At 37.2% G+C, this 24,621-nt stretch overlaps 1 protein-coding gene across 2 annotated transcripts in view; it reads left to right on the top strand.

Moving 5' to 3' along the window:
- Positions 1 to 14,301: 14,301 nt before the first annotated feature.
- LOC127419986 (ensconsin-like) overlaps positions 14,302 to 24,621 on the top strand; it is a 67,930-nt gene continuing 57,610 nt past the window's right edge. For both annotated transcript variants that reach the window (XM_051661869.1, XM_051661868.1), the window contains exon 1: positions 14,302 to 14,434. In XM_051661869.1, coding sequence (XP_051517829.1) covers positions 14,317 to 14,434 — 118 coding nt within the window. In that variant the 5' untranslated portion in view covers positions 14,302 to 14,316. The remainder of the gene's footprint in view (positions 14,435 to 24,621) is intronic.

The following is a 24,621-nucleotide window of genomic DNA, read 5'->3' as shown; positions in this document are numbered from 1 at the left end:
TATCTATCTATCTATAATCAGCCTTTTGTTTCTATCTATCTATCTATCTATCTATCTATCTATCTATCTATCTATCTATAATCAGTCTTTTGTTTCTATCTATCTATCTATCTATCTATCTATCTATCTATCTATCTATCTATCTATAATCAGTCTTTTGTTTCTATCTATCTATCTATCTATAATCAGTCTTTTGTTTCCATCTATCTATCTATCTATCTATCTATCTATCTATCTATCTATCTATCTATCTATCTATAATCAGCCTTTTGTTTCTATCTATCTATCTATCTATCTATAATCAGCCTTTTGTTTCTATCTATCTATCTATCTATCTATCTATCTATCTATCTATAATCAGTCTTTTGTTTCTATCTATCTATCTATCTATCTATCTATCTATAATCAGTCTTTTGTATCTATCTATCTATCTATCTATCTATAATCAGTCTTTTGTTTCTATCTATCTATCTATCTATCATCAGTCTTTTGTTTCTATCTATCTATCTATCTATCTGTAATCAGTCTTTTGTTTCTATCTATCTATCTATCTATCTATCTATCTATCTATCTATCTATCTATCTATAATCAGTCTTTTGTTTCTATCTATCTATCTATCTATCTATCTATCTATCTATCTATCTATCATCAGTCTTTTGTTTCTATCTATCTATCTATCTATCTATCTATCTATCTATCTATAATCAGTCTTTTGTATCTATCTATCTATCTATCTATCTATCTATCTATCTATCTATCTATCTATCTATCTATCTATCTATAATCAGTCTTTTGTTTCTATCTATCTATCTATCATCAGTCTTTTGTTTCTATCTATCTATCTATCTATCTATCTATCTATCTATCTATCTGTAATCAGTCTTTTGTTTCTATCTATCTATCTATCTATCTATCTATCTATCTATCTATCTATCTATCTATCTATAATCAGTCTTTTGTTTCTATCTATCTATCTATCTATCTATCTATCATCAGTCTTTTGTTTCTATCTATCTATCTATCTATCTATCTATCTATCTGTAATCAGTCTTTTGTTTCTATCTATCTATCTATCTATCTATAATCAGTCTTTTGTTTCTATCTATCTATCTATCTATCTATCTATCTATCTATCTATCTATAATCAGCCTTTTGTTTCTATCTATCTATCGATCTATCTATCTATATATAATCAGTCTTTTGTTTCTATCTATCTATCTATCTATCTATAATCAGCCTTTTGTTTCTATCTATCTATCTATCTATCTATCTATCTATCTATCTATCTATCTATAATCAGTCTTTTGTATCTATCTATCTATCTATCTATCTATCTATCTATCTATCTATCTATAATCAGTCTTTTGTATCTATCTATCTATAATCAGTCTTTTGTATCTATCTATCTATCTATCTATCTATCTATCTATCTATCTATCTATCTATCTATAATCAGTCTTTTGTATCTATCTATCTATAATCAGTCTTTTGTATCTATCTATCTATCTATAATCAGTCTTTTGTATCTATCTATCTATCTATCTATCTATCTATCTATCTATCTATCTATCTATCTATAATCAGTCTTTTGTATCTATATCTATCTATCTATCTATCTATCTATCTATCTATCTATCTATCTATCTATCTATCTATCTGTGTTATTCTGCACCTGTCCGCTAGAGGCGCGTTCCCGCTGGTTTTGTACTAAAGCGCGCTCTCTCTAATCCTCTCATGTGACGTCGCTGAAATGGCGGAGCGGGATGGAAGCGGCGTCTGTCAGAATTCCAGCCAAGGTAAGAGTTTATGCATTAAACGTACATTTTGTTTAAACTACTATTACGCTGCTTGAACCACTCTAGCATTTTTTAGTCTATTCGTAAAACCGGTCGTTTAAAGCTGTCACGCAATAAAACACTTTTACATCAGAAGCAGCGCTAGCCGGTCAGCCAAAAGGGATTAAATCAGTAAATAAGCCTAAACGCTGACCCGAAGCGCTGCCAACGGGGTTTATCACCAGACTTCATGAAGAAAACCCCATTAGCTTGTGGTTTTCTCTGACACTGGGAGCGTTTAGTTTCTTTTGAAGTAGTTTTGCGCGAGACACCTGTTACGTGCGCGTGCGCGTTTTGCGCGAGCATATCTGATGTGACTGGTTGTATTTGTTTTATTTGTTGAATTTGGTTCAACAATCATCTGTGATTATGCTGTCTCAATTTGTTTCGTCTTGTTAATAAATATTCAGGTGTGTGAATCACTGTCAGTTGTGTCCTATGAGACTAATAGTCCATTTCCACGCTTACGTCATCTTCATGCCCCATTTATTATCCACTATCAGTCTTATTTGCCATAATCCCTGTGGCTAAAATATCAGATCCAACCCGTATTATTCTTTTGTTTTGGGAAGTAGAGATGAGCTGAGACTTTGCTATTAGAGAAATGAAAGCCGGTTGGTGGAGCAGGAACATATCCCAAAAAATAAATAAATAAATAAAACATCCACATTGGCCCACCACTAATGAAATTGCATTATGTTCATCTTGTCTTCTGTAGAAATCATGATTCTTTAAAACACACCCCTTGTGTGCATTTGTACAGGTGTGTTTTCAGCTCTTTTCAAAACGTGCAGTAAATAAATGAAGAAAAGTTGAAAAATGTCTAAATGTTTAGAACATGGACACAGTTAGTTTGGTTTTGTTTGAGAGAGAAAATTGAGAAGGGGAAAGAAAAATAATAGTCTGTATGCTCAGACAACAATACAGTCTGGTTAAAGTGTAAGATTACTTATTCTCGGGACTGGAGGGGCAAAGATCACATTGCAGTCCCTCTTTGACTGTTTGACGTGTGAAATTAGACTGAGATAAAGATTGTTAGATTGAGTGCATGTTTATGTATGTTTTGCACTTCCTGTCAAGTCAAATGATCATTGGTCTGCTTATCAACAACTTAGTCACTGACTGTTTTCACACACACATAGTTTAAGGCAATTATTCTTAGAATATAACCGTGACTTTAGGCTTAAAAGTTTTGCTGAATCACCTTTTAATTACTCTGTTTTCAGCTTCATGCCCCGCCCCTGAATATTTTAATGAGTTATCATCTAAATGTTGTAGGCTAAACTATAGCTGTGTCCCAAACGACACACTATGCTCTTATAAAATATACAATGCACTCAGCCATGTAGTGTATGCATTTTCAAAGTGTAGTATCAACCCAAATGGTAACACTTAACAGATATTTACTACACGGAAGCATTCGCCGTTTAACAGCTGACGGAAGTGACGTTTCAAGCGCACATGATGTGTTGCCACTAGCTTTAGCGCGTTAGCCAACGTCAGTTCAACACTTGTATTTTAAACAATGTACATATTCACACAACTTGTGGTGATGGTAAAGCATTCAACTCACATTTGTAAGGTGCCGTATCCACTGAAGTTTCGCTAGCTGCTACATTCTTCATTATTTACAACTGTTTTGCTAGACCAGCAGCGCAGCCAGGTAACTCCGCCCTTTCCAAGCCGTACATTGCGGAACAACATTCCACACTCCGGTTGAAAAAGTGCATCATCCGGGTACTTAAAGTGCACTTCTTTTTGCTGCATTTTCAGTGTTAACATACTACTCGCACTACTTCCACTACAAAATGGTGTAGAACAGTGCAGAAGTGTGGGGTTTGGGACGCACCTTAGCTCTTCTATTGACCTTATTCACTGCAGCGCCATCTTTGATTTTTGACGGGAATGACAACGAGGCTGTGAGGGATTGACGTACAGTCATTTCAATGGGTTGTACTGCAGTTTAAAGTGTTTTTGGATTGTTTCAAGAACATTCAGTAGACAGAAAACTCCAGACAACATGTCTGTCCCTCACAGCCTCGTTGTCATTCCCATTAAAAATCAAAGATGGCGCTACCGTGAATAAAGTCTTTGAGTGCTTATAATGCAGAGAATGAGCAATGTGAATAAATGGCATATAACCAATTAATATATTTTTAGTGTTCCCACATGTCAAATTTTCTGAAAATGTGTTTAATTCATATAGACTGCAGTGGATTGTATGTAAACAAACAGCTAACCTCACGTTCAGTGTTAGAATAGCGTATTTAAAGGATTATTCTGGGTTCAAAAAAGTGAGGTCCATAAAGAAATGGTTTACTGTGTCTGGCGTGGAAGAAATTGACTGGCCTGCACAAAGCCCAGACCTGAACCCCACTGATCACTTTTGGGGTGAACTGGAACAGCAACTGTAAGTCAGGCCCCATCGACCAACATCAGTTCCTGACCTCACTGATAGCCTTGTGTCTGAATGAGAGCAAATCCCTGCAGCCATGTTACTACATACAGTATAGTGGAAAGCCTTCCCAAAAGAGTGGAATCTGTTATTACAGCAAAGGGGGAAATTGATGCCTAAGGTTTTGAAATCAAATGTTCATCAAGCACATATGGTGTCCACAAACTTTTGGCCATATAGTGTATGTAGAGTAGCGATATTCACAGATAGCAGTGGTATTCGGCTGAAATCGGTGGTGAAGTGGCTCAGACTATCAGCCCAGGTCAGGGGCTGTTCAAACAGACGGAACACAACAGACTGGAACCGAACGCGACACATTTCCAAGTTGAACATCTTTCCTGACAAAGCATTTAAACAACTCCATTGCTTAATCTGAGAAACGCTTATAAGAGAGCAAAACGCAATGGCCGAAGACCATCCACCAACTGTAAGCGGCTGTTCACACCGAACGCTTTTGCAACCATCCATTTGTTTTTCAATATAAACTGTGCTAGACGAACGTCTTTGTTTCGCTTTTTGTTTATTCAGCGTCTCATGCAGGAGTGCTGTTTTTTTAGATGATGTGTGTAATTAAAAATAACTTTAACAGCATATTGAGACACCTGCTTTCTGTTAAACTGTATTTGTTGTGCTGTGTCTAGCCTTTTTAGCACAAAAATGTCATAGATCTGAAGTCATCGTATTACAGTGAAGATAAAAAAACTGAATCGAAATCAGATGCGTTTCTGATTTGTTTATGCGTTTCTCTCGGCTGCATGAAGATATTAATTTGCTTTCTCACGTCACTAGCTCTAAATATGCAACTTAGCTGGCTAACGAATGCATAAAAGTGACCAGCCGGATATAAACTAATGCAAATAGATGGTAACAATCGTGACATTTAAACATTTGGGTAGGACTTGCGTGTATTTTTGTCACATTGTTCTAACCGCTTGAGGTTAGCTTTAATGTTAGCATCCTCTCAGCCTTGTCTGCAAACATACTGCTGTTCTCTACTAATGCGGCATCTAGTCAACAAATTAATTACTTTATAATGATATGACAATGTGTCCTGTATACATACTTTTTCGTTGATGTTTTAAATCTGCATCTGAAGTGTTCCGCTCCATGCAGAGTGTAGTCTCACATGTTAAAACAAACACCACAACACATCAGTGAAGTGCCGCTCTCATACTGTATACCGACAGCGGACCCTTCTCAGCCGCCCCAGCACCGGACACAATGGGGAAAAACTGTCGGTGTGGATTTTTGCAGATAACCGATAGTTCCAGAAATCTGTTATCGGTGCCGATTAATCGGCAAAACCGATATATCGGTCAACCTCTAGTTTAAAGGCAGAAATATGAAGCTTATAATCTTAAAGTATTTACATTAAATCCTCTGTTGAAACTTTTAGCTATAAATTAAATTGTCGTTTTAGGGCTATGAATTCATCATCATTGCAATGAAGTTGTAAAATTTGATATACCTACACAAAAAAAGTTAGTAAGCGATTGTATCACTAATCACATTAATGCTCATATTGTTGATGTCTTGTGGCTATACTTTTGAAACAGTGTGTATTGTAATGTTTACGGATTGGCCCCATTCACTTCCATTGTAAGTGTCTCACTGTAACCCAGATTTTAGCTTTTATTTTTAATTAAGTCTAAATACATTTTTGTGGTAATTAACATTATGCAACAAATGCTGTCGAGTGAGCTTAACTTGTATTGATCCCAGAATATTCAATTAATTATTACAAGAGTCAGTTTGCATTTCCAGACATTTTATGGTTTTATGGATTCGGTTCACACATCTTTTAGTTATAGGCCAATTCATTCTACATGCGTCATGGATAAAAGCTACAGTGTATGTTAAATGTCACTTATACAGTCAAATGGGTCAAAGTCAGTATATTAGATTCAGTATTACACTATGAATAGCTCAACAGAAAATTGGGAATAATTGTATTTTGGATTTTATGTAAAAACAGTGGCCTTTTAATAGAGGAATAGTGGATTAAAGTAGGAAGATTTTCAATAGATCCAATCTTTTTGTTGGTTATTTATGGTTTTAGTTGACTGTGAACTGCTGCATTGAATGTGTCTTTGAAGAGGGGATCAGATTACTGTAATTCATTACTGCATTGTGTGTTTGTGAGTTAGAAGCATAGACTGTGCTTTTTAGTAATGTGTTAGTATAGTGATGTCACTTGTTTATGGGTTGGTCCAAGGAAGTTTCTTTCATTTGTTGGCTGTAGACAATCAACTAGTCTTTTCTCATTCAGACACACACACAACACTCTTTTACCAACTGACAGTAAAGGGTGTTACGGTTAACACTTTACTCTGACCTATAAATGGAACCAGGTGTGCTGTTTTAACTTGGACACTGATGGTGATGTAAATCGAAAACTAGGGATACACCGATGTAACGGCCGCCGATATTTATCGGCCAATTATTGACCATATTAAAACCATCGGCAAATCGAATGAAAGTACGATGGTTCATTTATAATAAGGGGTGGGCGATATGACCTAAATCTTATATCACAATATGAGCAATTTCATACCATGATAACGATATTTATCACAATATTGTATTTTTTTGTTTGTTGGAAAAATAATAAAAATTGGTTAATCAACCCTCTACGGACACATTGGAGAATTAACCGCCATTGGCTAGTACATTTTTGTTTTTACTCGTCAGACTCTTGACAACATGTAAGGGTCATGCAACTGAAAACTAAAAAAGATATTAAGAAAACTGAGAAGGGGGCATCATATACATATATATATTATTAGTTTTCATATTAAATATTTATTAATTTACACATTTATTACACTTACTACATTTTGTAACATGTTTGTTGATATGCGCTTGTTCGATTTACATTGAGTTTACATTGATATGAATAACAAGCGCTAAACTGGTTCTGTCTCTTTAAGGGAATGCCTTCCCCGAGCAAGTGTTTACGGTTGAATGAGTGCAGCGCACATTAACGAGAGAGAAGTTGCACATTTTTCCCCTCCTCATCTGTGCAATGTATGATTAGAAATAATGTTTATTTTTATTTTTTTGATCAACAACTGACTGTAAATAACAGAATGGATTTTAAAAGAGACATGAAATGAAAATGGGGTGCCTGGGTCTCGTCTATGGATACAAAATACACGGAACGAAGCAAAAAGAAACGTACTTGTATAATGTGTATTGACTTGCTTGAAGAAATATTTATTGTACAAGAGGATCTCTAATTCAGATCTACAAGCTCTCGAGTTTTGCAACACTTTGAAATTCTAACAGATGTCCGACAGGCTTGTTAGTAGTTGGCTTGATTTAAAATGGAGAATAATGTGGAAAAGTTGACGTCGTTAAATGCAATGTAATTTCAAGGCTCAACTAAAGTAATGGAGACAGTGCGATCACGACAGATCCGGACACACTGCAGACAAATAAGTTCAATTACCTTAAGGGTGCACACTCACGAGACACAACATGCTGTAAAAGATTAGGCTGGCTACCTAATAGCCAGTGTTTTGAAGGACCATAAACATCAACATCAATGACGTTGCTAGGTATATCAGTGGTATTGAATGAATTTAGAATGAAAAATACAAAAGATTCTGATTTAAAAGAGTGATTTAGGGTGATCAATAAATGATTAACAATTTACTGCTGTTGCCTTCTTAATATGTAATAATGTAATCCATAAAAAAGTAACTAGTTCAAAATATTTTAAAATTGAATCCAATTACAAGTACTTGATTTTTGTAATCTGATTACATGTAACCCATTACTACCCAGCACTGTGTGTAACAAAACTGAGAAAAGTTTAGCTTTAAGGTTGCATGTATGACGTGTAAATGTAATAAATGTGTATGTGTAACGTTGTGGATTAACCCTTTTAATTCCCTGAATCTGGCAATGGATCTCAGGGGAGACGCACACTTCAGAATGTGCTAAATAAAAGCATGAACAACATATGATTTAATTTTCTTCTGCCGCATCTTAAGACTCAACTAATATTAGTATTTTTATTTGTATTTTTTTTTTTTTTACTGAAGAAAAGATTAATATATAATTAATTATTACAAAGTGAAACAAAAACGATTAGTCTACATCAATTTTCGTTGTCGAATAGTCGTTTGATCTCATTTAGTATAACATATTGAATCATAATAAACTCCGCAAAAAAAGAAACGTCCCTTTTTCAGGACACTGCATTTTAAAGATAATTTTGTAAAAATCCAAATAACTTCTTATTACAGATCTTTATTGTAAAGGGCTTAAACAATGTTTTCCATGCTTGTTCAATGAACCATTAACAATTAATGAACATGCACCTGTGGAACGGTCATTTAGAAACTAACAGCTGACAGACGGTAAGCAATTAAGGTCACAGTTATAAAAGCTTAGGACACTAAAGAGACCTTTATACTGACTCTGAAAAACACCAAAAGAAAGACGCCCAGGGTCCCTGCTCATCTGTGTGAACGTGCCTTAGGCATGCTGCATGGAGGCATGAGGACTGCAGATGTGGGCAGGGCAATAAATTGCAATGTCCGTACTGTGAGACGCCTAAGACAGCGCTACAGGGAGACAGGAAGGAACGCACAATCCCTCCATCATTGCTCAGACTGTCCGCAGTAGGCTGAGAGAGGCTGGACTGAGGGCTTGTAGGCCTGTTGTAAGGCAGGTCCTTACCAGACATCACCGGCAACAACGTCGTCTATGGGCTCAAACCCACCTTCGCTGGACCAGACAGGACTGGCAAAAAGTGCTCTTCATTGACGAATCGCGGTTTTGTCTCACCAGGGGTGATGGACGGTCGCATTTATCGTCGAAGGAATGAGCGTTACACCAAGGCCTGTACTCTGGAGCAGGATCGATTTGGAGGTGGAGGGTCCATCATGGTCTGGGGCGGTGTGTCGCAGCATCATCGGACTGAGCTTGTTGTCATTGCAGGCAATCTCAATGCTGTGCGTTACAGGGAAGACATCCTCCTCCCTCATGTGGTACCCTTCCTGCAGGCTCATCCTGACATGACCCTCCAGCATGACAATGCCACCAGCCATACTGCTCGTTCTGTGCGTGATTTCTTGCAAGACAGGAATGTCAGTGTTCTGCCATGGCCAGCGAAGAGCCCGGATCTCAATCCCATTGAGCACATCTGGGACCTGTTGGATCGGAGGGTGCGGGCTAGGGCCATTCCCTCCAGAAATGTCCAGGAACTTGCAAGTGGAAGAGTGGGGTAACATTTCACAGCAAGAACTGGCAAATCTGGTGCAGTCCATGAGGAGGAGATGCACTGCAGTACTTAATGCAGCTGGTGGCTATACCAGATACTGACTGTTACTTTTGATTTTGACCACATCTTTGTTCAGGGACACATTATTCCATTTCTGTTAGTCACATGTCTGTGAAACTTGTTCAGTTTATGTCTTAGTTGTTGAATCTTTTGATGTTCATACAAATATTTACACATGTTAAGTTTGCTGAAAATAAAAGCAGTTGAAAGTGAGGGGACGTTTCTTTTTTGCTGAGTTTATATGTCACTGCATTTCTTATTATGAAGAAAATTGGCAATACGCAGCTTTATTAATAAGAGAGAGTTTGTTTTTTTGTGAGTTAATGATGGATTGAAGTGAACAGAAAGGTGAGAGAGTTAGTCTTCATCCCATTATACACTGCAACAAAATGTTTTTTTTTTTTTTGGCTTGTTTTCCAATATAAATATCTAAAACTCTTTTAAAACAACATACATTTTCTTTAGCAGCTATACTGCAATAGAAAAATGTTTTATCTGAGAATGTTGAATATAATATTAAAAATACAAATATTTAAAAATATCTAAAAATCCTTTTAAAACAAGATGCATTCACCTGAGAAGCAGCATATCAGATATTTTTGCTTTTAGAGAATAGATCTTGAATATAAGGATATTTTGTCTACTGCACTCTCAGAAGCATAACCAAGTGAAAAAATACACTTATATACAAAATACATTTATATACAAAATACACTTATATTTAAGATACATTCTCTTAAAGCAAGTCTAAATATCTTATGTTGCTTCTCATGTAAATGTATCTTGTTTAAAGGATTATTAGACAATTTTAAATGTTAAACAAGACAAAAACATTTGATAACAATAGGATTTTTTTTTTTTTTTTTTTTTGCAGTGAATTCCTGAATTAAAGTATTTTTTTCCCCCTTTAATTCAGTGAATGTCATATTTTTAAAAGATGATTTTGTCCTCTTTATTGTTAGTAAGCACGTTTAATACAACATTTTAAGTCGGGGCACCAGCTGAATAATCAGTTAAGTGCTAATGATTAATCATTGCAATAATCGATGAATAGTCAAATAATCATTCTAATAATTGTTAAATTAATCGATTATCAAAATAATCGTTAGTTGCAGCCCTAGTGAGAAACACTGTCTCATACCCCCTATAAGAAACTAAAGAGTATGTATCTTGTGGTGCACATTGCCTGTTTTAGGGTTAAAAATAGACTGCAGTTAGCGCTTCAGTCATTATTGTGTAAGCAAGTGGCGCCCTCTAGCGATCTGGACGGCATTTTCCATTATTCATTACACCACTATAGAACATAACGGGGCATTTTGTTCCTTTGGTAACTTTTTATGTTTCATAATGTGGTTGACATTTCCGTGGAATTGCCCAAAATATGCATAATATGAATTTGTGTTGTGCTGTTATATACAGTACAAACATGTAAAATGTGAGTTCTGTTGTTTTGAACTGCAAGTACAAAATAACCTTTTCACATTAATCATCATTTTTTTTTTTTTTTTTTTTTTTTAATTGAAAACATTTTGTTTCTGCACTGAGCACTTTGGCAATTTTTGCACTTTTTTTGGTCTCTTAAAAATATCCAGGAAGATTTTTTCCAGTGATATTTGTAAAGAAATATTTTTCATTTTGAAAAATATGTTTGAAAACTTTTTTTTGAATGAATGGTAGGGGTTGACTGATTTGGGTTTTTCAATGGCCGATACCGATATCTAGAGATCAGGATATCCAAAATAAATGCCGATAAACATAACCCAATTTGACAACTGCAAATCAGATGTACACACATTTCCTTAAGTAAAACAAACTATTATGGAATATTTCCTAAAATTTGCATAAACCTGAGAAGAGAAAAACTTGTAAACAGAAAGTGTTGACTATCCATTGATACACTATATTGCCAAAAGTATTCGCTCACCCATCCAAATAATTGAATTCATGAATCACTTCCATGGCCACAGGTGTATAAAATGAAGCACCTAGGCATGCAGACTGCTTCTACAAACATTTGTGAAAGAATGGGCCGCTCTCAGGAGCTCAGTGAATTCCAGCGTGGTACTGTGATAGGATGCCACCTGTGCAACAAGTCCAGTCATGAAATTTCCTCACTACTAAATATTCCACAGTCAACTGTCAGTGGTATTATAACAAAGTGGAAGCGATTGGGAATGACAGCAACTCAGCCACGAAGTGGTAGGCCACATAAAATGACAGAGCGGGGTCAGTGGATGCTGAGGCGCATAGTGCGCAGAGGTCGCCAATTTTCTGCAGAGTCAATCGCTACAGACCTCCAAAGTTCATGTGGCCTTCAGATTAGCTCAAGAACAGTGCGTAGAGAGCTTCATGGAATGGGTTTCCATGGCCGAGCAGCTGCATCCAAGCCATACATCACCAAGTGCAATGCAAAGCGTCGGATGCAGTGGTGTAAAGCACGCCGCCACTGGACTCTAGAGCAGTGGAGACGCGTTCTCTGGAGTGACGAATCACGCTTCTCCATCTGGCAATCTGCTGGACGAGTCTGGGTTTGGCGGTTGCCAGGAGAACGGTAGTTGTCTGACTGCATTGTGCCAACTGTGAAGTTTGGTGGAGGGGGGATTATGGTGTGGGGTTGTTTTTCAGGAGCTGGGCTTGGCCCCTTAGTTCCAGTGAAAGGAACTCTGAATGCTTCAGCATACCAAGAGATTTTGGACAATTCCATGCTCCCAACTTTGTGGGAACAGTTTGGGGATGGCCCCTTCCTGTTCCAACATGACTGCGCACCACTGCACAAAGCAAGGTCCATAAAGACATGGATGAGTGAGTTTGGTGTGGAAGAACTTGACTGGCCTGCACAGAGTCCTGACCTCAACCCGATAGAGCACCTTTGGGATGAATTAGAGCGAAGACTGCGAGCCAGGCCTTTTCGTCCAACATCAGTGCCTGACCTCACAAATGCGCTTCTGGAAGAATGGTCAAAAATTCCCATAAACGCACTCCTAAACCTTGTGGAAAGCCTTCCCAGAATAGTTGAAGCTGTTATAGCTGCAAAAGGTGGGCCGACGTCATATTAAACCCTATGGATTAAGAATGGGATGTCACTTAAGTTCATATGCGTCTAAAGGCAGATGAGCGAATACTTTTGGCAGTATAGTGTATATCTATTGGTTGATTTTAAAACTGACACCTTGTTAATTGGCCAAACGAACACGGTTATTGGCCAATGCAGAGAATCACAAAATGACCAAATATCGGCCTATAGAGTGCAACAGTGCCCGCCCGCATTTTCAGATTGATTATAAGTATAGAAACAATATAGTTTACATTTACTGCGAGTTGATTGGGTCATTCAGAGTGTGTCATGGAAGTGGGCAGTAGCTTCTGGGCTTTGTGGTTCTCTAATTGGTGAAGCTGCTTCTGCTGGACCATGGGTAGTGTAGTTGTTCAATAGGAATTCTGCTATTAAAGACTATTTTTTAAAAATAAAGTTGAAAACGCAGATGGATGGCTTCAACGGAAGCATATACCATTGATGAACAACCTTGGAGCTCTTGATACGTCTGTCTTCAAAGGTTTATAAGTTAGCGTCTGTGGAAGAAATGAATGGGATTATTACTTCCCAGGCCTGACTGTTGCGCACTATTAATTGGCCTGGCCGATATATCGGTCTCTCACTACTTTTATGTATTCAAGGTTCAAGGGAAGTATTTGAATACCTTTTACTTTATGGTTACACCACATGACATTTTATGTTATTAATTATTTTTATTTTTTTTAAATTGCTATAAATTGGACTCAAAGATTACATTTCAAGGAACTTGACATGCATGTTTTATTCTACAGTTTTAAAAGATTTCTCATTTTTATCACCTCAGGCGACCTTATTTGACAATGACCTGGTTATTTTCAGGTCATTCTGTGCACTTTATATCACTACTGCTAAAAATATTAAAATTTTGAAAGATTCCAAACTCACACGGTTGTCTTCCTCAGTAACTGACTAGTCATAAATAATGCTGAAGTACGCTTTGGCCTTTAGTGGTGGGCAAAAGTGCTGCACTTTCCATTGGAGGAAGGACTATAATGTATTTCATCTCTCTCTGGGGGTCTCGCTTCTCTGCCTGTTTTATTCTTCCCCTCTGTGCATTAGCTGTCGTGGCGTCCATTATTCCGCTGGCTCACCTTGCCTTGGTGTGCTTCATACTGAATAATTCAGAAGGAAACAGAGGACTGTATTTGTGTGTGTGTGTGTGTGTGTGTGTGTGTGTGAGAGAGAGAGAGAGAGACACTATTTCAGTAACTGCTTATGCTCTGAGTTTATGCACTTATGAGTCAGTGCTGTGGTACTTTGTTCAGGATTCTCTACAAGGGCCTGAGAGAGAGAGAGAGAGAGAGAGGAGGAAGAGTAGGACAGACCTTGAGAGAGTCAGTGGCAGCATCAGCAAATAGAGCAACCGTGTCTCTCAGGCTTAAGGAGGAAGAGCGCTATGTGTCACTGAGGATTACATGAGCATCTGTAAGACTGGCTGGACTATAGGTGTTTTGACTCATCTCTGCATGTCTTTAAACTTCAAATCTCATTCCTCTCAATCTGTCTTGCTTGGTCTTCCAGCTCTCTCTGTGTCTGTCTCTTCCTGTTGCGTGCCATATTATGTCGTCTCTTTCTGAGAACATTTAGATGATGAGATGAGCAGGGAGCTAGCTGTTAGCCACACTGTGAACTGAGAAAGAGAGAGAGGAAAACTAGAGGATGCCGGCCCCCCTCAGGACTAGGAGGGGGGCCTGCAGGTCAGCTATCCCATCTCTCTCCACCATTGCTGAGGAAGAGGAGGGACAGCAGAGCCGTAAGAGACGCAGGAGAGGAAGAGGTACGAGTGAGATGAAAAGGATTGAAAAGGCTGAACTATATCTCTCTGGGGTATTGTGCTAAGCTAATACTTGTCTGGTTAAAGAGATGTCTGTGTGTGCATGATTTCATACCTGTGTTGTTTGTGGAAATGTTTTGTTGATGTAAAGTTGTTTTTATCTGTCTGAGCTTGTTTGGAGCTTTAGAGCAAAGCAATGCAGAGTTATTGCTGTGTTGTTGCTGGTGATGTTATAGATATAAATCCAGAATCTCCTACTGAGAAGAATTCAGCACAATCTATTTGAGAGCCTTGATTCAGTAACTAAATGTGTATAAGGATCTTGTGGCCTTAAAGAGAGAGTTCACCCAAAAATTAAAATCCTTTCATAATTTTTTTTCAGCCCAGTGCCATCCCAGATGTGTATGACTTTCTTTTGCTGAACACAAATGAAGATTTTTAGAAGAATGTCTCCACTCTATTGGTCCTACAATGCAAGTGAATGTTGACCAGACCTTCGAAGCTCTAAAAAGCAAATAAAGTGAGCATAAAAGTAATCCATAAGACTCCAGTGGTTTAAACTGTCTTCAGAAGCAATAGGATAAATGTGGGTGAGAAAACAGATCAATATTTAAGTCTTTTTTTTAAATCATAAATCTCCACTTTCACTTTCACATTTGAAAAGTGAAAGTGGAGATTTATGGTAAAAACAACAAAAAAAAAGACTTGAATATTGATCTGCTTCTCACCCACACTTATCCTATTACTTCTAAAGACATGGATTTAACCACTTGAGTATTATGGATTACTTTTATGTGGCCTTTATTTGCTTTTTGGGACCCATTGTATGGACCTACATAGAGATATTCTTCTAAAAATCTTTGTGTTCAGCAGAAGAAAGAAAGACATAAACATCTGGGATGGCATGAGGGTGAGTAAGTAATGAGAAAATTTTCATTTTTGGGTGAACTATCCCTTTAATTGTCTTGGTATGCAGCTCATTAGGTTTTGAGGTACAGCCTTGGCTTTGTGTTTTTAACCGTCATACAACTATGACTTCCAATTAGATCTGTCACGATTACAAAATGTGGCTGATGATAAATTGTCAAACAAATATTTGTAATTAACTATTTAATTATCTGTTTTAGGGCTTGTCACAATTGTCATACAAATTGTCATACTTCTTAAGGTGTACACTGATCAGCCACAACATTAAAACCACCTGCTTAATATTGTGTAGGTCCCCCTTGTGCCGCCAAAACAGCGCCAACCCGCATCTCAGAATAGCACTCTGAGATTATATTCTTCTCACAACAATTGTACAGAGCGGTTATCTGAGTTACTGTAGACTTTGTCAGTTCAAACCAGTCTGGCCATTCTCTGTTGACCTCTCTCATCAACAAGGCATTACCATCTGCAGAACTGCTGCTCACTGGATGTTTTTGGCACCATTTGAGTAAATTCTAGAGACCGTTGTGAGTGAAAATCCCACGAGATCAGCAGTTACAGAAATACTCAAACCTGCCCATCTGGCACCAACAATCATCCATGCGATTATCTAATCAGCCAATTGTGTGGCAGCAATGCATAAAATCATGCAGATACGGGTCAGGAGCTTCAGTTAATGTTCACATCAACCATCAGAATGGGAGAAAAAAATGTGATCTCAGTGATTTGGACCATGGCATGATTGTATATTATAAGTGCATAGTTTGAACCACAGCCAAACAGTAGCTTTCTCTTCTTATTTTGTAAGAATTTCCCCTTAACTCACATGCACTTTTCAGCTTGTGCTATTAAAGACAATGAGCATACACCCTTGTTTTCTGTTTAAGTTCATATTTATTCAGAAAGAGCATTCACTTTGTCTAATGCAGCCAACAGAGACACTAACAAAAGATCACAAGTAAATCTGAGTGAATTTTTCAAAAGACTGTCACTGATTGTTTTCAGCACCACTTCAGGCCTTGCCAAGAAAGGATTTTTGCTCTCTATTTTGCTGTTGGGTGTTGCCGTTTTTCCCCACCCATCATCTTTACAGCAGTGGCAGATGACTGACAAGTTGGACAGGATGGTCAGGGCTGTGGGTGGGTCACGTGACCACCGGGAAGTGGAATGTAAACAGCAGTGCAGCTCTATTAGCTGACAAGATGGCTCCACAGAGAGGTGGATATGGATGGGACTGAGGCCAGTGTGTGTGTGTGTGTGTGTGTGTGTGTGTGTGTGTGTGTGTGTGTATTAGTGATGTAGGTTACTGTTAGTATTCATTATCTCTTTCATTTCTTATATTGTAGAATTATGAGAAGTTAAATGTTAGTTTTCTTACAAGAATGGGCCTATACCACCCCTCATTAAAATATTAAGCATGTGAAGTGCATGTGAATGTCGGCATCAAATTCGGTCTGCCTACCTCCTTGACTGTTTAATGTGCAGATTTGGGTCACAAGACTGTACAGGGCAGCTCAGCTGGGTCAAAATCCTTCAGAACTTGAAACACTGCTGCCTTAATGGAGCTAATTCCATGTACAGCCTGTATGCACAAACTTAAAAAATAAAGACAGGAAGTGTTCTTGCATACAAAACAGCTAGATGGAGTGCAGTGGTATTGAACAGAAGGTCGTTTATAGACACATTTACGCCCATATAACATGCTTAATATAAACAGTCAATAAACTTCAGGGTTCCCACGTGTCCTGGAAAACCTGGAATTTTGCAATGCAGTTTTCCAGTCATAGAATATGAGAAAAATACCTAAATGTCCTGGAAAATAATTATTTGTCCTGGAAATATTTAAGTATAGTTAAACTGTGACTGTTTGGATAACATGATTTTTGGTACATATACAAAAACATGGTAACGATAGGGACTCGGGATAGGCGTCAAAGTCTGCTGGTTTTAAAGCGTTTTGGATGGTTTCCCTCATCATGTAGCCTATAGGTAAGTGCCGTTTTCACAACTGTCATGTCCGTTTATGGTGGTTTTTCAGCATTAACATAAGAACGAGAAAGCATAAAAATCAAATATTACATAGAAGGGCGCCAACCCTTCTACATATTGTGGCTATTATTATTTCTGGATTGTGTATTTACATACAGTTTTTACAAAGTGTGTTACTAATATCTGTGTTTTCGCTTATAACAGACACCAGTGGTTTTAATTTGGTCAATAATTGGTTGCTAAATATCGGCAGCCGATACATTGGTGCATCCCTGGTCTTGTCTATGCCGGCGGCTGCTCCTTGTAAAATGGATGACTGTCATGAAAGAAGCCCTTTCATGTACATTCTCTGCTCATCTGCTGTCTTCTCTGCTTTGCTCCGACTAAATAGTTTAAATATTAATATTGTGAAAAATATAATTTTTTCATTTTAACTTTTGTGTTGTTAACCTTAGACAAAGGTCGACGGTCAGACTGCTGATTTTTGTTTTGAGTTCACAACCCGAGGTGGTAGCGTGGTGTTGCTGCCTTTACACCTCAGGATGTGAATTAATATTCAATAATAAATGAATGATCCGAGTCCACTTATAATGTGGTTACCACATATAGGGCCCTATGATATCTGCGATGTGAAAAACAGGGACGGAATCACTGAATCCAGTCAGAAAAATGGCATTGGCTGTAAAACGAGGAATGTCTCGTAATTTTGACACATTTGGGATGAAAAAGAATGTTTTAATGCACAAAGAATTCAATTTAAATTGCGATATGTCCTAGTGTGTTATTAAACTGCAAAAGGCAGCGATTTAGTAAAAACATAATCTAGTGGGCGACCGATATATTGGCGAGGCCGATAAATCGGGCAATATTCTGACATTTTTAATTATTGGTATTGGCTGATACATTTTCCAGACTGAGACATGTAAATGACCAGTCACGGTTCATTTTGTTATTACGTGCCATCGTGTTACTACAATAATAGACCGGTGTGCAATACAGTCTCATTTAAACGGTCTGCATATCAGAGCAGCTGCAGACGCCTTTCAGCTCATAATGTTAAAGTGCTCGCCAGTTTCATACTCCCTCTCTCTCCTCAACAGTTCCCTCTAACTTTTAACTGTCTTGCCTAATGATAAAAAGGCAACATCAATAAAACTAATATTATATATACCGTCTGCTAATATGCACTTATCTCGTTTAAACAAATGTAATAAACCAACCTCACACAACTTCAGCAGATCCAGCATCCTATGGAGCGCTCATTTATTTACCTCTAAAGCACGTATTCTAACAGTCTCTCCTCAACAGTTCCCTGTAACTTTTCTAATGATAAAAGGCAAATATCAATAAAACTTGTATTATATACTGTTTGCAAATATGCAGATATCTCGTTTAAACAGATGTCATTCACGAACCTCACGAAAATCCAGCATTTTCTTCCCGTCGAGCGCTCATCTAATATCTTCCTCTGAAGTGCGTATTATATCAGCCAGAATCAAAAACTTAAGGATCAGGATAAAGTTCCTCTCATTCACAAATAATGAATCCCCGTGACGATCCAAGCAGGCGATCCAGTCCATTTAAACTGTCAGGAGGTTGAGGCTCGCGCTGGATCCGCACGATCGCCTGAGTGCATCTTCAAGTCTGCATCCGAAACTAGGAAAATGCTGCCTCTGGAGGCTGTATGCGGAGGTACGATGAAAATAAGGTACTTTTCAAACTGTTCGGAGACCAGTTTCCTTAAGAGTTCCATTCATTCAAAACAGCTGTCAGTTAAGCCATTAACTGATTAGGCAGCAGGTAGCAAGTCAGCTGCCTATGTTTTCGGATGCAGCCCAAGGTAAAAGTGCTTCACGTGTGCTATAAGTAAATGTCTTATTCACTATGCACTGTATGTGCTGTTGGTTTGATTCTGTATTTTTTTTTAGTGAATGCGATTGCTAATGTGGACATGCCATCCATGGTTGCTGGACTACTGTGTGTACTGTTATTTCCTTCTTCCTAATATATTAACAATTTCTTCGTGCAAATAAATTACTAAAATTTGATAACTAAACAGAAATCAGAAGAAACTACTATCTACCTTTTTAAAATACAATATTATTTTTTAGTTTTGTCTGAAATTGAGTAAATATAGTGCTAAACAATTTTATGTTTGTTATTTACTATATTAAATTGTGTGATACATCGGCATTGTATCGGCCTGTCTGCCAACTTGCTCTCTGGATACCGACCGCGAAACGGGGCCGAATGGGCAGCGATAAGCTGAGATGGGCCGCCGCGATATGCAGAACGGGCCACAAAACGGCGCTGCGATATGCAGAAAAGGACAGCGACTTTTGTGCCAGATTCCACCCCACCCCAACAACTTTTGGACCAGTTTCCATGTAAAATCCCGGGCCGACTACTCTTCCCAGTCCGCTCCTGGCATCGGTCATTAAAATCCCCATATCGGTCGACCACTATTAATAACCACAACAAACATCATGACCTCTCATGTGTTTTTGCTTAAATATTACATCCGTTGGGCACATAGAAAATTGTGCCTTGTAAAGAGTGGAAACCCTGAACATGTCTATATGTAAATATTAGGGATGGAACAACATATTGAATTATGATATATTGCAAACCAAAAAAAGATGAACCATGTCATGACATAACTTGGTATTTGGAAATTCGCAACGTTGTTTTCTGTCCATGTGATCATAAATGAAATGACCCGTCTTTCTATCGTTTGATTTTACCACTACTGCACTTTTTTCTACACTGTTTACAGGGTTCACACAAGGTCCTTGAAGTGCTAAAGTGCTTGAATTTAGCTTTTAGAAATTTAAGTACTGGAATACCTGGAAAATCGCCTTGTTTTGATGAAAAGTGCTTGAGATTAAAATGTTTCCTTTGTGTAATGTGTAAAGATGAGGACTTCACTTTCATTGAATAATGTGTCTAAATATCTTTCTGTTCTTTACAGTCAGATAAAAATAAATATTAGTTTAAGCTCACACAGCATGGATGCCCTAATGAAAACGAGAGATTCTCGTTGATGTTTGCTGAACCGGCACAATGTGAGGCACCTGCCTTGTTCATCTCTTAAAGTGACAGTACCATTTTAGCGTTTCTTATACAAATGAATGTAAACTTAATGTGTTTACTTGTAAATTGTACACATTATTTCATACAGTGATGGCTCATATCATTGTTATATGAATTAATAGAATGTAGAATTTTTGTATTTTTAAAAAAATTTGATTATAGTAATGATGACAAACAAATGATAAAAAAAAAAAAAAAGAAATATTCACTTTTACATACTTTTGTCAGGACAGGTTTTGTTTAGTTCTATTGCTTGTTCTGCACCTGATCAGCCTGGTTGTACCCTGTTATTTTTCGATGCTTATTTGTTTGTAATCTTTTTCTTATGGTATATGACCAACTCTTATTATTTAAACTTTGAGCATTTATATTGTGTATTAAAGACTTTATTTTGATGAGAGATTATAATGTGTATTTTGCATACATATTTTTTCAGAAAATAAAACATGTTCTGTAATATTTTGTAATTTAAGTGTTATTATATCGAATCGTGAACCTCATCGTATATCGAACCGAATCATGAGATAATAATATCATTCCATCCCTAGTAAATATATATATATAGTCTGCCCCCAGATTCATTTGATTGGACCATAGTTTTAAAATGGAGATTGATGCACTGCACTGAATCTACTATTTTTATCTTGACACGTCATCTTTTAAATACAGCACTCAAGGCACAAGAGGCTAAAAAACAGCAAGACAATGGCCAATAACATCCGTCTTGCACCTTTACATATTCCAAAAATTAGGCTAATAAATAGCGCAGACCGAACGCAAGAACACGTCCTGTGTAACAGCCCCTTATTCCAACCTGGTCTCAGTCACAGTCATGTAGTTTTCTTGAGATCAGGCTGCTTTACTCTGTAGTCTGATTCTGTGTTGGTATGCTGCTTAATGGATGAACTATCACCCTGTTGTTTAGCAGGGCAAGAAAGGCAGTAAATCTAGACGGTGCACTAAGCTTGTCTAAATGCTGGCCATTGAATCACTTGCTGAGAGAAAGGCAGCAGTCAAGGGAAAGTTTAGTTAAAGAAATACAATGCTCAAACATGTAGGGTTAAATTTTGTCCATTCTGATTTGTTTGGTGGATTTATTAATTTATTGTAGCATTAAAAACGAGTTCAAAGTATTTGAAAATGTTGAAATTTAGGTACATATAATGTATTATACATGTTGCCTGCATTGCAGGGAGCAAATAAATGAGAAATACTGTATGCTTGCTCTTGAGTTGCTTAAATAATAATGAATAAATATTTTGGCGTACTTTTGGAATTCCATGCTCAAAAGAAATAAATCAAATTAATTAATAACACTTGCTTGATGAACACTAAATGGGCGTAGTTTTAAAGACTTTACAGTGCATATAGGGAATATAACCAACTCTTCCCAGGTGCTTTTTAATTTGCTGACTAGTTTTCCGTTTCCATAACTTATGATTATTTACTGTACACAAACTGACAAACATACGGTCAAATCATAGTGCAGATCGGAAAGTTTGCGAGTAAAATACAACACATATTATTTCACTCATAAATCAAATTAATATCAAGTAAAAGCCCTGCTAAGAAAAGCTTTTAGAGTTTATAAGCTGTAAACACATATCTTTTGTCGTGTTTCGCTTCATGAAACACAAACAGAACGTAAAAACTGTCCCGATTGAGACAGTTGCTTTATAGGGCTGAAACGATTAGTTGACGTTATCAACAACCAGTGGCGATTTTAGGGGGTGGCCTGTGGTGGCCTGGGCCACCCCTGAATTCTCATTGGCCACCCTGTGGCCACCCCAGAACTGATTGGTAGTTCATCATGTTCATCAACACAAGAACAAAGAACAAATAGAAACACCTGTCAATCAAAGATGACATCTCAGGTCATTTGTTGATTTAGAGCCATACTGACCCAGGGTCAGTTTTATATTTCTGACCATTATAGTAGTGGTGGGACTGAAGCTGTGTGAGCTGATCTTTGATCAGTGGGGGGAGGAGCAGGCCGCGGGTGGCCAGGCAGGTGCCGTAGGTATAATGTATAATGGTCGGTCAGAAGCACGAAGCTGACACGAGCTAGCGTCTACCTCCAACTTCCAATGAGTCAACGTCGATTTGTGGTCAAAAAGAAAGCTGTTATTTGAGAGGTATGTTCATCTAATCTATCGTTTAATTTATCCCGAATTTCTATGTGAATGTGATAAAAAATTTTCATTGTTACAGTAGCTAGGTTAGAGAGTAAGCTAGACCCTACACCACATTCAGCATGTTATCTTTATATTGACATGAAATATGAAATGCCATGTTTTCTGATTTAATGATGGAGGTGTGTAAAGCGTTCTACAGATGTATATGTTCAATAGCTAAAGTCATATATATGGCTAACCTGTGTGTGAAATGGAAGGGTTTGTGCTGTGACTGTACTTTAAATCTTTACATGAGTTATTTATGAGCTCTTTATGTGTATTATTGGTCAGTCAGACCAATAAAATCTTCAAAGTTTTTATACCTTATTTGACATTTTAAATATGCAGAGGCAGGGCAAAATGCACTTAAATGCCGTGAATGTTTTGACTAACTATTTTATTTGGTAATATTCAAAGTAATTGAAGCTATCAGAACATGTGGAAAATAAACCTGAGTAGACACTGTAAATAGAGTTTTGTTTTTTACTGTATTCAGAGCTCAATCTGCAATTTTGGGGTTTCCAGACAGACACCTATAAGCCCTCATAGCCAATTTCACACACTGATTTGTACCCAATTTAACACTATTTCTGCTGGACAGTGCAGTTATAGCTAATAAATGAATGAATAATTGATTGAATGATTGATTGAATTGCGCCTCAATCAGTTATCACCTGTACTTGTATCTTTTTATGATTATACACGATACCTGATGTTATACGCAGATTAATTCTCTACAATGAGAATAGCTCTTAAAAATGTGTAACTGACTTTTCCTAAACAATTACTGATTTAAAAATGGATGTTATGTTAAAATAACCAGAGATTCCCAGAAACTGTAATAGGTTGAAATAGAACAGGAATAGAAAACTGTCAAATGTCAAAACAACAGTCTGATATTGAATACAAACAATTCAGTGAATGCTAACATGAGTTTAAGAATTCATTTATTCTACATGTGTAGATGTTGAAGCAAAGCAATGCGATATTTACACATTTTGATCATGTGCCATTCATAAAGGTTCTCCCGGTATCGCCACTCCACACTAGGTCTGTGCCCCATCTTGGCCACCCCAGTAAAAATATCCTGGATATGCCACTGTCAACAACATCGACAATAAAATAAAATAAAAAATTTTTTAGTTGTCGAATAGTCGTTTGAGGAGAGGAAGAAAACGACTCGCAGTCCAGATGCACTCTAAACTTTCACAGCTTCGGGTGATGTAGATCACAAAGTATGAGGGAATTATAATGCAAAAATACAAAATAAGTAAATACAGAAGCACTCTCGTTGTGGAATAAGTGGAGCTGGAGCTGCCTCTCCACTGAAGCAAAACTTGCGTGTTGAGCATCTTTAAAGGAAACACCCCGGCATTACATCTTAAATGCAATTATATTTAATGTGTTATAGCTTTATTAAAGTTCAAATAATACAGAAGCAGATCATGTAAATAACTACAAACTCTGAAACTGGCATTTTTCTGTGCGGTCAGTGCCTCTTCTATGAGTTGTGCGAAGTGTTCCGATCTAAGGGGGAGAGATTGAAACTGCACCCGGCTGATGCACACTCTATGTTGCTTCTCAAGTAAATGTTTTTTTTTTTTTTTTTTTTTGGTGACAATTTTAAGTGGAAAACAAGACAAAAACACTTGATAACAATAGGATGTTTTGCAGTGAATTTTTTACTGATTTAAACTTTAAAAATAATATTTTTTAAAATATTTATTTACAGTGAATGTCATTTAGAGGTATTTTTAAAAGATGATTTTGTCCTCTATTGTTAGTAAGCAAGTTTAATACAACTTTTTAAGTCGGGGCACAAGCTGAATAGTTGGTTAAGGGCTAATGATTAATCGTTGCAATAATCGACCGAATAGTCGAATAATAGTTCTAATAATCGGTAGATTAGTCGAATAATAGTTCTAATAATTGGTAGATTAGTCGATTATCAAAATAATCATTAGTTGCAGCCCTATTGCTTTATGGTCCAGAGTCCAAATATAATAT

This window comes from Myxocyprinus asiaticus, chromosome 29 (assembly GCF_019703515.2).
Source record: "Myxocyprinus asiaticus isolate MX2 ecotype Aquarium Trade chromosome 29, UBuf_Myxa_2, whole genome shotgun sequence".
Taxonomy (NCBI): Eukaryota; Metazoa; Chordata; class Actinopteri; order Cypriniformes; family Catostomidae; genus Myxocyprinus; species Myxocyprinus asiaticus.
Note: the sequence above shows the minus strand (reverse complement) of the source record. Positions and strands in the feature narration are given on the sequence as shown.